The sequence below is a fragment of the Argentina silus genome (genome assembly GCF_951799395.1).
Source record: "Argentina silus genome assembly, chromosome: 8".
NCBI lineage: Eukaryota > Metazoa > Chordata > Actinopteri > Argentiniformes > Argentinidae > Argentina > Argentina silus.
Genome location: NC_139662.1, coordinates 18,381,200 through 18,394,242, shown reverse-complemented (window position 1 = coordinate 18,394,242; position 13,043 = coordinate 18,381,200). Strand labels below are relative to the sequence as shown.

Here is a 13,043-nt window from a genome sequence, read left to right as displayed (position 1 = left end):
GAGGCAGAAATCGGAGCACGGGCTCAATGTAATGCATGGAAGGGAATGAGAAATGGTGTCAAACACACATGTAGCCTGCTAAAGATACAGATGATGCACATGTGTAAAGCCTCCTTGTAAACCCTATGTACTATTTATTCTGCTTTATTTCTACCAGGGGGGTATAGAGGTAGAAAGTGAAAATGTCTTCAAACTAGCAGCAAATGCTTTGCAGGTTAGTTTATTTTATTTTATTTGTTTTGGTGATATTTGTTCTGTAGATGAATGACCTACTTTAAAGTCCGAATTTTCGTATGACTTGTTTTATCTGTTCTATCTATTCAGGAAGCAAAGGGCGATTACACAAGGTAAGGACGTTCATATACTAACAAGAACCGGACCAGTATCTTAACACATAGCAAGAGAAAAGGCCTTCAATAATGTACTGTAGCTGTCTCTCTCTGTAGACTTAAAATCTTAACAACAAACTGAGAGAGGGCTATGATGCTGTGCCTTGTGAGGCTTGCCACAGTGTGCTGAAACCTTGCACTGCTCTTCTAATGAATCTCACACCACTGACAACGCCAATGCCGCTGCAGTCCTGGAATCTTACAGCATAGCTCTACCCAAACGTGGTGTAATAAAACACCTTCTTCTTTATTATTTTGTGTTCTATTTTTATTTTTTTTTAAACATATTTTTATTCAGGTTTTAACAAACAGACGAGACGGTCCAACAACAGTGACAATGAGCACCTTCTCCTTGACAGGCCCCACCATCCAGGTGGAGCACTATGGAGCTTTGTCCACGTTGCCACCTGCTTCATTCCACATGAACAGCAGTCACAAGAGGGTTAGATGGCCAGGGAATGCAGCTTAGTTCATCTCAGTGGGTTCATTGTGAAGAGAGAAGACCTTCCCTGTGGCTATGCACCTGGAGCTTCTCTGCACCTGTGTGCCTTTCACGCGACAGGGCCGACCCGAAGCACACTATGCTGAGTCGGATATTTTACTTTCACATTGTCCTTTACAGCACTTCACACAGCAACTGTGGAGAATGTCTAACCAGGCCAGCCCAGTACAGCTCAGGTTGGCTCAGCTCGGTTTGGCTCTGTAGTGTGAAATAAGGCCTGTAGGCCAGGCTAAGCAGTGGTGATACAGCACGATCATAGTAGTACACTGAAGTACACTGGCTCCAGGGTTGCTAGACTTAAAAAGACCTCAGTGCTCTACATAAAGTTTGTACAAAGGTCTGGAAAAAAAAGTGAACTATAAAAAGGTAAAGATATTGCAGAAAGGAATAATGAGTAATAGACACAATAATGAATATCATGTTCTATCATTATTTCCAGTGATGAAACCACCAGAGCGGACCTGAAGAAGCTTCCAACTCTTCCTACCAAAGTGCTGAAGGAACACCCGTCGCTTGCATACTGGTAATCCCACATTAAATATGTTCAAAGTGCTTTGAACATGTTCAAAGTTTCTCAGTAGGGACATCCGCCAGACTAAGAAGTGTTTCTTAAGAAGTGTAAAGTACAGGGGAGGCTGGTGGAGGTAGAAATCAGAGGACGGGCTCATTATAATACATGGAATGGAATGAGCAATGGTATAATGTTAAGTGTTTGATAGACACCATTCCTCATTCCATTGCATGCATTACATTATCTCTCAGGAAGAAATATTCATCTTTTTGAAGTGAGTGTGTGCAGAGATGCAGTACATCATGGCCTGCTTGAATATTGCCCGTCCTCCTCCGATTTCTACCTCCACCAGCCTCCCCTGGTACAGTAGCAACCTACTGTTAGCCAATTTAAGTGCAATAGCAATATTCAAGCAGGCCATGATGTATCTCTACACACACACACTCACTTAATATGAATATTTCTTCCTGGGAGATACAGTACAATATTGAGTGTGTACCCCATATCTAAAGAGTTGAAGATGTCATCTTAATTTTATTACAGTGAAGACCGAGTGATAGAACACTACAAGCAACTGAAAGGAGTCTCTCGAGGACAAGCCATTGTGCAGTGAGTATCGAAAAAACAATAATCGCTCTCACAGAGCCTTGTTTACCACAAGTCAGCTGATAAGGGATGTCATTTGGCCCAGACTTCATAAATCTTCCTCTCACCCTTCTCTCTCTCTCTCTCTCTCTCTCTCTCTCTCTCTCTCTCTCTCTCTCTCTCTGTCTCTCTCTCTCCTTCTCTCGTCTTTCTCTCTCTCTCTCTCTCTCTCTCTCTCTCTCTCTCTCCTTCTCTCGTCTTTCTCTCTCTCTCTCTCTCTGTCTCTCTCTCTCCTTCTCTCGTCTTTCTCTCGTCTTTCTCTCTCTCTCTCGCTCCTCACACCCTCTTTCTGTCTTACACACATTTATTCTCTCTCTCTCTCTCTCTCTCTCTCTCTCTCTCTCTCTCTCTCTCTCTGTCTCTCTCTCTCTCTCTCTCTCTGTCTCTCTCTCTCCTTCACTCGTCTTTCTCTCTCTCTCTCTCGCTCACACCCTCTTTCTGTCTTACACACATTTATTCTCTCTCTCTCTCTCTCTCTCTCTCTCTCTCTCTCTCTCTCTCTCTCTGCTGGCCAAGGTCTGCTAAAAATCAATAACCTCACTCCAGTTACTGTCTGGCCAGTGAATCATTGTGATTCACTGCGGCCATCGTTAACAGTTCACACTCACTCTATATCATGTATCTGTGATGAACCCCCTTCATATGATTAAATAGGACATTTGTACTAATGGGAAATTCTTTAATTTCAGGTATTTGACTTTAGTGGAATCACTACCCACATACGGTGTTCATTATTATGAAGTGAAGGTAAGAAATGTATTGCATTAATGCACAACCGGTGTATTTTCTTGGTCATCCTCCATCTCAATCCTTGCTGTCCTACACACTGAGCATACTGTACAGTCTTTATTTGATGCAAATAATATAATAAGAATATTATATATAGACAGTATATACTGTATTGTACATAAACAGTTCAGACATTGAACTGTGCTTTTGTTTCACAGGACAAGCAAGGGATGCCATGGTGGCTTGGAATCAGCTACAAAGGAATCGGCCAATATGATTTACAGGACAAATTGAAACCACGGAAGGTAAATAGTAGATTCCCCGTATCCCTGATTGAAGTGTTTGTGTGACAGTCCTTTCTTCTCCATCTACAATTGGTGTCTCCTTGTCGGCATAGGTCCTGTCAGCGTGCTCATTTTGTGTGAATGTGAACAAAGCATACATCAATGTACAAACAAGCACAATTGGACATAATACAGATAAGATGCCTGCTTGATATTGTCTGTCAGCTCCAGCACCTTTGGCAGCCTGTTTGGGGTGTGTATGGAGAAAATGACAGGGCAAGCATAAGGATTCCTGCAGCGTGTAAAACGATGACTCATTGGACCTACAGTATCACACGCATTTATAATAACTTATCCTCCCTCTGACAGGGGTTTGGCCTCCAGTACAGCTGGAGCAGACTAGGCCAGACTTGAACATCCCCGTCAAGGAGTCTGTAACCAGAGTCTGTAATCAAGCTATTTGTTAAACCGTCAAAATTCCTGATAGGTTGTGTTTGGAAGGCTGATAGCCTGATCACTCATAGTCATAACAAAATCTCCTGCGTGTGTTTACCTGGAGAAGACTTAGACAAGTGTGAGGCACGAGTTTAGACAAGTTTAGAAGTATTGATCTACTTGAGAATCATGTGTATGAAATGGGTAACCTCTTCAACTCCTGTAGATGTTATTGTTGTTGTTACGGCAGCTTGCTGGAGTTGACAGGACAAACACCTGTGTGTGTGATCTGTGTGCCAGTTGAGGCTGATGGGGGTAGAAATCAGAGAACAGGGTGATTTTAAACGCATTGAATGGAATGAGGAATGGTATCAAACACAAGTTTATGGTCGTCTTCTGTATTATGGTCTGAACAGGGAGAGGGGTGAAAGGTTCAGCAGGTTGCACATATAAATACAAAGTCCAGAGCTGACAAGATAGCTTATTCTACCTGACAAAGACAAATGTCTGTTCTACAGGACGTATTTCCATCTGACTGCTCTGAAACATTCCACCCTCATGAATAAGCCCCGGTTGTTCAGAGGTGTGCTGTTGCGTGAGGGGTGGACAGCCCTTGGTGTGTCTGTGATGTCAAAGAGAGGGAGGGAGGGTCTGGGCGTTACCCGTTGGTGAATACCTGAGGAGACACGGTGATAGCAGAGAGGAGAAAGCATTCTGTAGCCAAGGGTTGTGGTTGTGATAACTGGAGGTGTCCAGACGGGATTATCCAGTACAATATACTGTGGTAACAGCAGCACTAAAAGGAACAGGGCTTATTCACACCGGACCTCTGCTGGTAAGACTATGGAGCTGCAACATCATGTTGTCAGGAGGAGTAACATGGATGGCAAATGATGAAACCACAACGTTTTAAGTGGATTAACATTGAGAAACGTTGTTGTTGTTGTTATTGTTAGTGATGCTGTAATTGTAATGAGGCAATAGTGACTTCATATGTTGAATGTCACAGGTTCTTTACAGCACCGTGGACTCGTAGGATAGATTAAGATGGATTAATGTCATATTAATCTGTATCAACTTCTGACAGTTAGTGTCTTTCCTGTCTGTGTAACTCAAAACAACTGCCGGTGTCTTTTTGAGACTCCAGACATGCGGATGATGAGTCACTGACCATGGTGGGTTCTTCTTATCTAGTTGTCGTCAGTCAGCAGCACCTGGTGAGGTTGGGGAGCGATGCCATGAGACATGAAAAGTGTTACACGTCATGGTCTGTCTTTCTGTTATGCCCCTTGGTAGAGTAGCAATTTTCTTTGAACTAGCACCTGCATTATGCTATTGTAGACATGATTATATGACAGTACCAGCCCATGTGTAATAAGTTGCCATCTGTATTCTGAACACTGTGATATGGTAGTGGTTAAGGTTGGCTAGGTAGCGATCCTCCGACTAATGACTATGACGACGTCAATGTCTTACTGAAGTAATTTTATTTTTGTATGATTTGAAAGCTTTCTTGTATGAGGGCATTGTGCAGGCTTTGGGGACCATAAGTCTAAGATGTTGTGATCTCTCTGTGTTTACCATCATAGCTGTACCAGTGGAAGCAGCTGGAAAACCTGTATTTTCGGGAGAAGAAGTTTGCTGTTGAGGTTAATGACCCACACAGGTGAGAACAAGTAGTGATTTGATAATCTCGCCCTAGCAATTACACCTAAAACTGAGTCACACATTAGATATTCATCCTAACCACGGGGGGCTGGAGGAGGCAGAAATCAGAGGAAGGCCTCATGCATTTCATGCGTTACAACGACCTCGGATTTCTACCTCCACCAGCCTCCTCTGATCCTAACTGTGTTTGTTTAATTTCCATTCAGTATGTGTGCTATAGCAGATACATTATTTCCGCTAAGGCCTGTGGTTTTGTGTGTGCCTGTAGACGGGCAGTGACCAAACGCACCTTTGGGCAGACTGGCCTGGTCATCCACACATGGTACGCTAGCCACTCCCTCATCAAAACCATCTGGGTGATGGCAATCAGTCAGCACCAGTTCTACTTGGATAGGAAGCAAAGCAAAGTAAGTGAAATGCAGCATGTCCTGTCATGTAATCCAATCCCTGTCTACACACGTAGTCTAACTACGTTGTAATTAGTTCTACCGTAGTGTATGCATATTATCAAATCCGTCGTGCTCAACTCCTCTCTCCCTCCCAACAGGGTAAAATAGCAGCAGCGAGAAGTTTGGGTGATATTGCCATTGATCTAACAGAGCATGCCGGAGGGTCAAAGGTCACCAGACTGGGGGACACAGGGCTGAAGAACAACTTCATCATGGCCAGCAATGGTAGTCTGGTGTCAACAGGTGGGTCATGACTGTGTTGGCTCAAACTCTCCGTTGAGCTCTTGTTCCGTTTTGAAGATCTATGGAAAAGGACATGAAACGTCATAGTTTCGCCATTATTTTTGTGAACATTGTAACACCTAAAGTGGAACCAAAACAAACGCACAGTACGGACATACAGTCTTATTGTATATGTTCATATGTCACCACTACAGGGTCTGCAGACTCTGAGGCGAATGAAGAACAGAAAAAAGAGAAGATATCTGAGCTGAAAAAGAAGGAACAGGAGATCCAAGATGTTTTGACCCTGAAAACAAAGGAGCTGAAGAAGATCTGCTTGAGGGAAGCGGTGAGGACCCTTGCCAACCACATTGTGTCCCTTGCCAACCACATTGTTTCCCTTGCCAACCACATTGTGTCTCCCTTGTCAACCACATTGTGTCCACATTGCTCCTCGACTTTTTTTTCAACCCATGGTGCTTGATACTAGTGCATGGAGCCGTGAGGCAGAACAGATAAGCAAGCTGTTTTTCAAAACCGTCGGGTGCAGCCAGTGGAACAGTCAAACTGCCATGTAAATTGCTTTCAGTTTGAGCAATCGAGACTGTTTGAGTGAAGTGCTGTGTGAAAATCTGGGTGCCCTCCAGGGTCTGTCCTGTTGTGAGGAGGGTTTCCACTGGTTGTTTGCCGTAAAGATAAGTGAAATGATGCTTTATTTGGCCTTCTCAGGAGCTCACGGGCAAACTGCCAAAAGAGTATCCCCTGTCTGCTGGCGAGAGACCACCTCAGATCCGGCGACGAGTTGGCACGGCTTTCAAACTGGATGACCTCTTCCCTTACAATGAGGTCGGTATTGAAGTGTCATTTCCTGGCCTAATTTCTTTCTCTGGTCAGGTCACAGGGTCAGGACTTACCCCTGACTCCAGTTTTACTGACTATGTGAAATATATGTTAGAGGACATCATTTGTGTGGGATATAATATGCCAAGCAGACACAACTTTGAGTGAACATAGAATGGTTGCTTTTCTGTAATGGAATGTGATGCAGCTAAGATCAGGTCCTGTCCTGTTTTGTATACAAATGCAGTATATGCAAATATATTTCCCAATACATATAAATGTATAGTTTTCTGGCTGCATGATCGTGCATGAGCCTACTAAGCCTAGTTTTTATGTACAGTGTGCCAAGTCGATAGAATTCATATGTGTTACGATCCATTTTCAGGATTGTTTCATAATAATTTGGCTATATTAACTTACTGGTATACAACAGTAGTAGTTAGGTGGTGGTGGTGGTATTTGAAGTGTTACTGTAGTAATGTATTTCTCTGTAAAATATCCCTGAGCTGGGATATGTGCTCTTTATGACAGAATGTCAAATTAAGTTAAAATCAGGAACACTTTTTTCAAAGTTTACACCCCCTTAATTCACTAACTGCCAAATAATTCTGGAACACTCACCACCTAGAGTGCCAAGTATTTTATGGGTATTTTCCTAGCAACAATAGTTGATTAGCTACAAAATGAAGCATGATAATTTATGCATTTTTTGTGAATAAAGTCACCCTTGGCACTCTAGACTGTTGATAATTTGGGCGACTTTATCCACCCTCGGCACTAAATGAGTTAAAGGCACCGGATTGGAGGAATGACCCGTACGTTCTAATCTGTAGGACCCCTATCTGAGGAACCTGGAGAGCAGGTTTGCTCTGCAGCGGAAAATCGTGGAAGCAGCTAAGAAGCTGGCCTCAGAGTCAGAGCTGGGCAAAACAGTGAAGAAGAAGAGGAGGAGGAACTGTCTGGATGCCATGCAGAAACTGCAGCAGATAGAGGACGAAATGAACCAGTACAGAATCCAAAAGGGCAAGAAGCCCACCCAAAGAGCCTCTGTGATTATTGCAGGTACTGCAGTTAAAGAGACGCGCGCATACATCATATAATTCACTTTTTAATCACAAAACTGACAGTATCAATGAATGCAATGAGTCAGTGTTAATGTATTGCATCCGGTGGGGTTTTTTGCGTGAAGCTATTTTCACTTTAAGCTTTTATCACCCTATGATTTACTATGTGTCTGTCCTCCGTCCCCAGATGATCTTGTCAGAGACCGTTCAGAGTGTAGCTCCCTGTCAGACAGTCTGCCACTGGAGGACGGTGAGTAGTTGGGCAGAATAGGCACAATCATGAAACAAGGTTCTGAATAACAGTTTGAATACCAACCAGAGGTCCTCTCTTGGTCTCTTCCTCAGTATATACAGGTTGTGTGATTGTGTGAAGCCAGGTATGAAGACATTAGTTGTGACTACTTAACATACTGTATTTGTCAGTACGTTGACCATGGGATTTGTCTCTTTGTCCAGATGACTCTGAAAGAGTTCAGAGACCACGGTCGCGTTCGGTCCAGTGCTCCCCTCAGCTCAGCCCACCTCGCTCCGTGGGGCCGGACCACCACCACCACAAGAACCTCAGCAGGTGGGGGGAAACAGCACCTATGTCACTACTTCATTGTTCAACACACTTACCTGTGGCTCAGGTCAAAGTGTTTCTTGCCATATTGTTTATTTGAATACAGAGACAGTTACATGTTGTTTTGGAGGTGTGTGCACCATGCCTGCAGCCACCATCCCTTCCCTCACCTTTAATCCAGAGATACATTCAGTACCATCTGTATCATCACCCACCTCACCACATCATCTTTATCCCAATCTTTTTTTTTATTTTTTTTATCAAGCACCAGCAGATTAGCTTTTGACGGCCAGGAGGCTTCACACTACTACCGCCCCAGAGAGATCTCCTCGGCACACACTAGCCCCTATAAGACCTTACCCAGACCCCCCCGTGACCCACGTAGCATGCCCCCTACACCGGTCATGACCCGCAATGCCTACAGCAGCAGCCAGCTCAGGTGAGAACCCCCCCCCCCCACCCACACTCCTACTTCTACCCTTAATTGCTCACGACTAGAATTTACCCTCACCTAATTTACCCTCATTTACCCTCACCTCAACCCCTACTCTCACCACAACCCTCAACTTACCCTCAGATATTAAGCCTTACATCATACCTTACTTGTATAACAAACTAGTAGACCAGGAGAGGCTGGTGGAGGTAGAAATCGGAGGACAGGCTCATTGTAATGCGTGGAACGGAATGTGGAATTCCCTATTCCATCCCATGCATTACAATGAGCCCGTCCTCCGATTTCTACCTCCACCAGCCTCCCCCGTAGTAGACTCAGATGTATTCAGCACATGCTGTACAGTGGATAATAGCATGCGATTATATAATATATATAATCTACTGTCCCTTCTGCAGGTCGGATGGGAACTCTCAGTCCTTCAGGCATCGCAGTGGGAGTCTGGAGTCCCAGTCCGGGCTGATGAAAGAGGCTCACCCAGAGAAGCCCGTCTTCACCCTGTCTCCAGCCCGCCGCAGCAACAGCACCGAGGCCCTGGAGGACTGCTCCTCCTACACCAGTCAGTCCAGTCTAGACTACTGCAGCGGAGCCAACCCCCACTACTGCACAATAGACTCTCGGACGCGAAACCATCAACTTCACAGGAGGGTGGAGGTCTACGGAAACACAGGGAGCATGCCCAACCTCGTCCACAACCACTACGCTCCCACCGCGTACTACGTGGCGGGCTACCCCTGTCCTGACATGGAGCCCTACTCCAACGGCGCCTACGTGTATGAGAACGAGATGGAAGGACACTACAACGTCAACCCCTCCTACCAAGTGCACACTTACAATGGACACGAGCGGTACAGGACCTACAGCAGCGACCGGGCGGACAGTCTGTCTCAAAACCCCTATGCCACCATGAGGCTGCCCCGGAGCAGGCAGGGCCCCAAGAACGAGCCCCTGGCCAAGAACATGCAGAAGGCCCTGGTGGCAGAGCACCTGAGAGGCTGGTATCACCGCAGCGGTGTGCAAAGGGAGACAGGGAGGGGTGGGCTGGCTGGGTTGGACTATGACAGTGGCTCCCAGCACAGCTTGGGCTACCAGACCATGCCAGCTCCCTTCAGCCACTCCAGTAGGACCACCTCCTACTCCTCAGGTAGGGGCGCGTTACAATATCCAGTAGCATGTAATGGTGTTGTATTGTTGTTAACACTTATACTGTACCTGTGTAGTAATGCTGTAGTTACATATTTTTGTTATGATGCTACTAATTTAGTAATTATTTTTTGTAACAAGTTTTTGGCCGTTTTCTTTTTACCGTTCCTTATCTACCTCTACTAGTTCATTAATTGCAATAATTACAGCGTTATTACACTGTTATACCACTTTGTCTCTCTGTACAGTTTCTTCAGCAGCCAGTACGGGGAACTGGCGTAGCCAGCTAGCGGTGGGTCTAACAGACTATGACGTGCCAGACACGCCACAGCACGCTCACCCAGGAGTCCATGGCGCCCCCTACAGCCGCAGCCCAACACACAACAGGTGAGGACCAGTCACCCACCATCACTCCATACCTCACCTCTACTAGGGTTCTAGAACGAGCATCCCCAAAGTTCAGTCAAATTGATGATTTGTAGAATCCGGATGAAATGTTAGATGTTTTGGTGTTGATGTTTTGTCCTCCCTATGCTGAGGGGCAGGTTCTCTTGTGGATGTCAGCCCTGTCCACTCTCTATGTGTACCTGCTGCTACAATCCGGATCCACAGGACCGTTATCATGTTTACACTACTAGCCACCAGCCCTCCACCTGCTCTTACTCCTCCTGCGTCCTCCCCTCTTCTCCACCCTCCTCCTCTTCCTCATCCTCTTCTCCATATGACTGGGCAGGTCCTTTTGGCTGGTATATAGACTTCTACAGAGATTAGAGTATACATAATCTATAAGCGGTCTTTGCCAGTAAGTGACATGTAGATATTCCTATCTGTCAGCATGATACATTTGAGACTGTTGTGTGGCCTGAAACTAAACCCCAGTAATTATGCACTCTGGTCAGCCCCTAATGACTACTCTACTCTATGAGTGTGGGTGTGTTAATTAACTCTATGGTGATATTTTCACTCACCTCCTTTCTTTCTTTCTTTCTTTCTTTCTTTCATTCCTTCTGTCTCTCTTTCCTTCCTTCCTTCCTTCTGTCTCTCTTTACTTTCCTTCTTTTTATCCTTCCTTCTGTCCTTCTTCCGTCCTCACTCGCTATTAATCCTCATAACCATAGATTTTCTCCAGAGTGCAAAGTGTCGAGGTCTGACACGATGCCAAGCAAATCTGAGTCAGTAGAGATGGTTGGTGCTGAGGCCAGCTGTACTGACGAGGACTAATAGAAACGCATTCAAAACACATAAGGGTGAGACCACAACACAGTAGTAGGCTGTCCTCCATCGTAGTCTTCATCGTCTGTGTTGTGAGATTCCATCTTCATCTCATCATTTGCCATTTTGCCAAACACGCTGTTAATTTATCAAGGTCACAACATTGCAACCCTATTCACTGGGTATGAAAACAACCTAACATATCTTGAGGTCATTACGGTACATCCTTTAGCAGGAAACCACACTTTGACAGTTCCTGTCTTCACCTGTGCCTGGCTTCACATCTTACAGGCCACATCCTGGAGAGCTGTACGAACCACACTTGAACCGCTGTTGAGTTGACCTACTTGCTTGCATCTGATTAAGTTGTGATCCATATTAATTCAACATTTCTCATTCCATGGATGCTTGCATTGCATGCTTGACAGTACAGAGACAGTTTACTTTTGTTTAACATCCTCTTTCTAAACTTTTTCCATGCTGCGTATACTTTTTTCTGTCATGTGAACTGTTTCATTTTCATGCCTGTAGATGATGTCCATCAGTTGCAGCAAGGGCCATAATGCAGCATGTTATGTGCTATGTGACACGTTGATATTGGTGGTGACTCATACGTATTCATGTAATCTCAATGACAGATACCACCTGGATGGGAGCTACATGGGCCTCCTCTGAAGAGATCCAAACGGAACACTGGAAGCACATGGCTAGCTAGCGGATGGCTAAGCTAGCGTTCTGTGTTGCACACAGTCCTCAAGGCAACTGACCTCTGAACGTGTGCGAAGCCACTCTTGAATGACTCTCTCATGTGCCTTGGATTGGATGGAGATTATTCAGGAAGATATGGATGTGGGAAATGGCACAAAATGCAAGGTTATGCTGATTAGGAAAACCAGCTTTATTAGAATTTGACCCCATTGTGAATATTGTGAAGGTATAGAAAAGAGCATTCATCACTGGAATTTCTATGATAAAAAAGTTTAACTCACTGTATCGTGACCAGAACCATATTTATTTTTTTCTTCAAAATACATGCTCATTTTTGGCTTTTAGATAATCAGAACACCCATGATTGATGTGTGGGAATAAGGATTTATAAATCAATCAATCAGAATAACAAGGTGTTGTTGCATCGACACACACAATGAGTAGTTAGTGTTATACAAGCAGCCTTGCGTTAAAAGGATTATAATATTCATAAATGAAATAACAAAAGAATAAGTCAACCATCCTTTTCCACCGTCTGTGTATCCCCTGGACCGATGCTCTCTACCCCTATCAAGTATGAATCTGAATGTACATGTCAATATTGTTTATAGATTTTTTTGTGAGTGTGTGTTTCAAAGTGTAGTAAATGGCATGTTGAGGATATCAACTTTTGATAAACATGATTTTAGCTTTTTTGTATGACTACAAAGATATGACTTTGAACTAGGATTACCCTCACATAAGGTTCCTTTCGTTTGTATAGTGTCATTTGTACAGTGTCCATGTAATGTTAGGCTTTGTCTTCTCCTACTCTGAGTGAAATATCTCCCATTTGGTATTGGGACATCAATAAAAACCAGTGTGAGGTACATACAAGCTGTTGTACTGTTGTGACTTGAGGGGTTTGAACCTGGGTCGCTCACGTGGAAAACCCAGGTGACTATCATTGGGCCAAGAGGACATCCTCAAGTTCGTAGGGCGACACTTGAGTTTACATATCCAGGCAGGGCTAACCCTCACCACTTGAGTGTGATTCAAAATCATCTCTGCCTCTCCCTGGGTGTGGATGAGGATTACTGTAGGTGTGTGCACAAATATAATTAATGGGCTTATTAATGTTCTGAATTTTAGTAGCCATGTTACTCCTCCTAAAACGTTTAAGCTATTCACACCAATCCAACATCACAATGTGCAGGGACCCCAGGCCTGCTGGAGATGCTGGACTACCT

The 13,043-nt window shown here is 44.5% G+C and overlaps 1 protein-coding gene across 1 annotated transcript in view; it reads left to right on the top strand.

Annotated features, from left to right (window-relative positions):
• Positions 1–12,679, top strand: part of frmd4bb (FERM domain containing 4Bb) — a gene marked incomplete at its 5' end in the record, with an annotated part of 13,862 nt that extends 1,183 nt beyond the window's left edge. Inside the window, 18 exons of the mRNA XM_083675783.1 lie at positions 158–214; positions 325–347; positions 1,331–1,414; positions 1,946–2,011; positions 2,737–2,794; positions 2,995–3,081; positions 5,085–5,161; positions 5,432–5,570; positions 5,711–5,855; positions 6,050–6,183; positions 6,564–6,680; positions 7,508–7,736; positions 7,926–7,988; positions 8,195–8,306; positions 8,566–8,739; positions 9,150–9,895; positions 10,143–10,281; positions 11,745–12,679. Coding sequence (XP_083531909.1) covers positions 158–214; positions 325–347; positions 1,331–1,414; positions 1,946–2,011; positions 2,737–2,794; positions 2,995–3,081; positions 5,085–5,161; positions 5,432–5,570; positions 5,711–5,855; positions 6,050–6,183; positions 6,564–6,680; positions 7,508–7,736; positions 7,926–7,988; positions 8,195–8,306; positions 8,566–8,739; positions 9,150–9,895; positions 10,143–10,281; positions 11,745–11,781 — 2,487 coding nt within the window. The 3' untranslated portion in view covers positions 11,782–12,679. The remainder of the gene's footprint in view (positions 1–157; positions 215–324; positions 348–1,330; positions 1,415–1,945; positions 2,012–2,736; positions 2,795–2,994; positions 3,082–5,084; positions 5,162–5,431; positions 5,571–5,710; positions 5,856–6,049; positions 6,184–6,563; positions 6,681–7,507; positions 7,737–7,925; positions 7,989–8,194; positions 8,307–8,565; positions 8,740–9,149; positions 9,896–10,142; positions 10,282–11,744) is intronic.
• Positions 12,680–13,043: the final 364 nt, after the last annotated feature.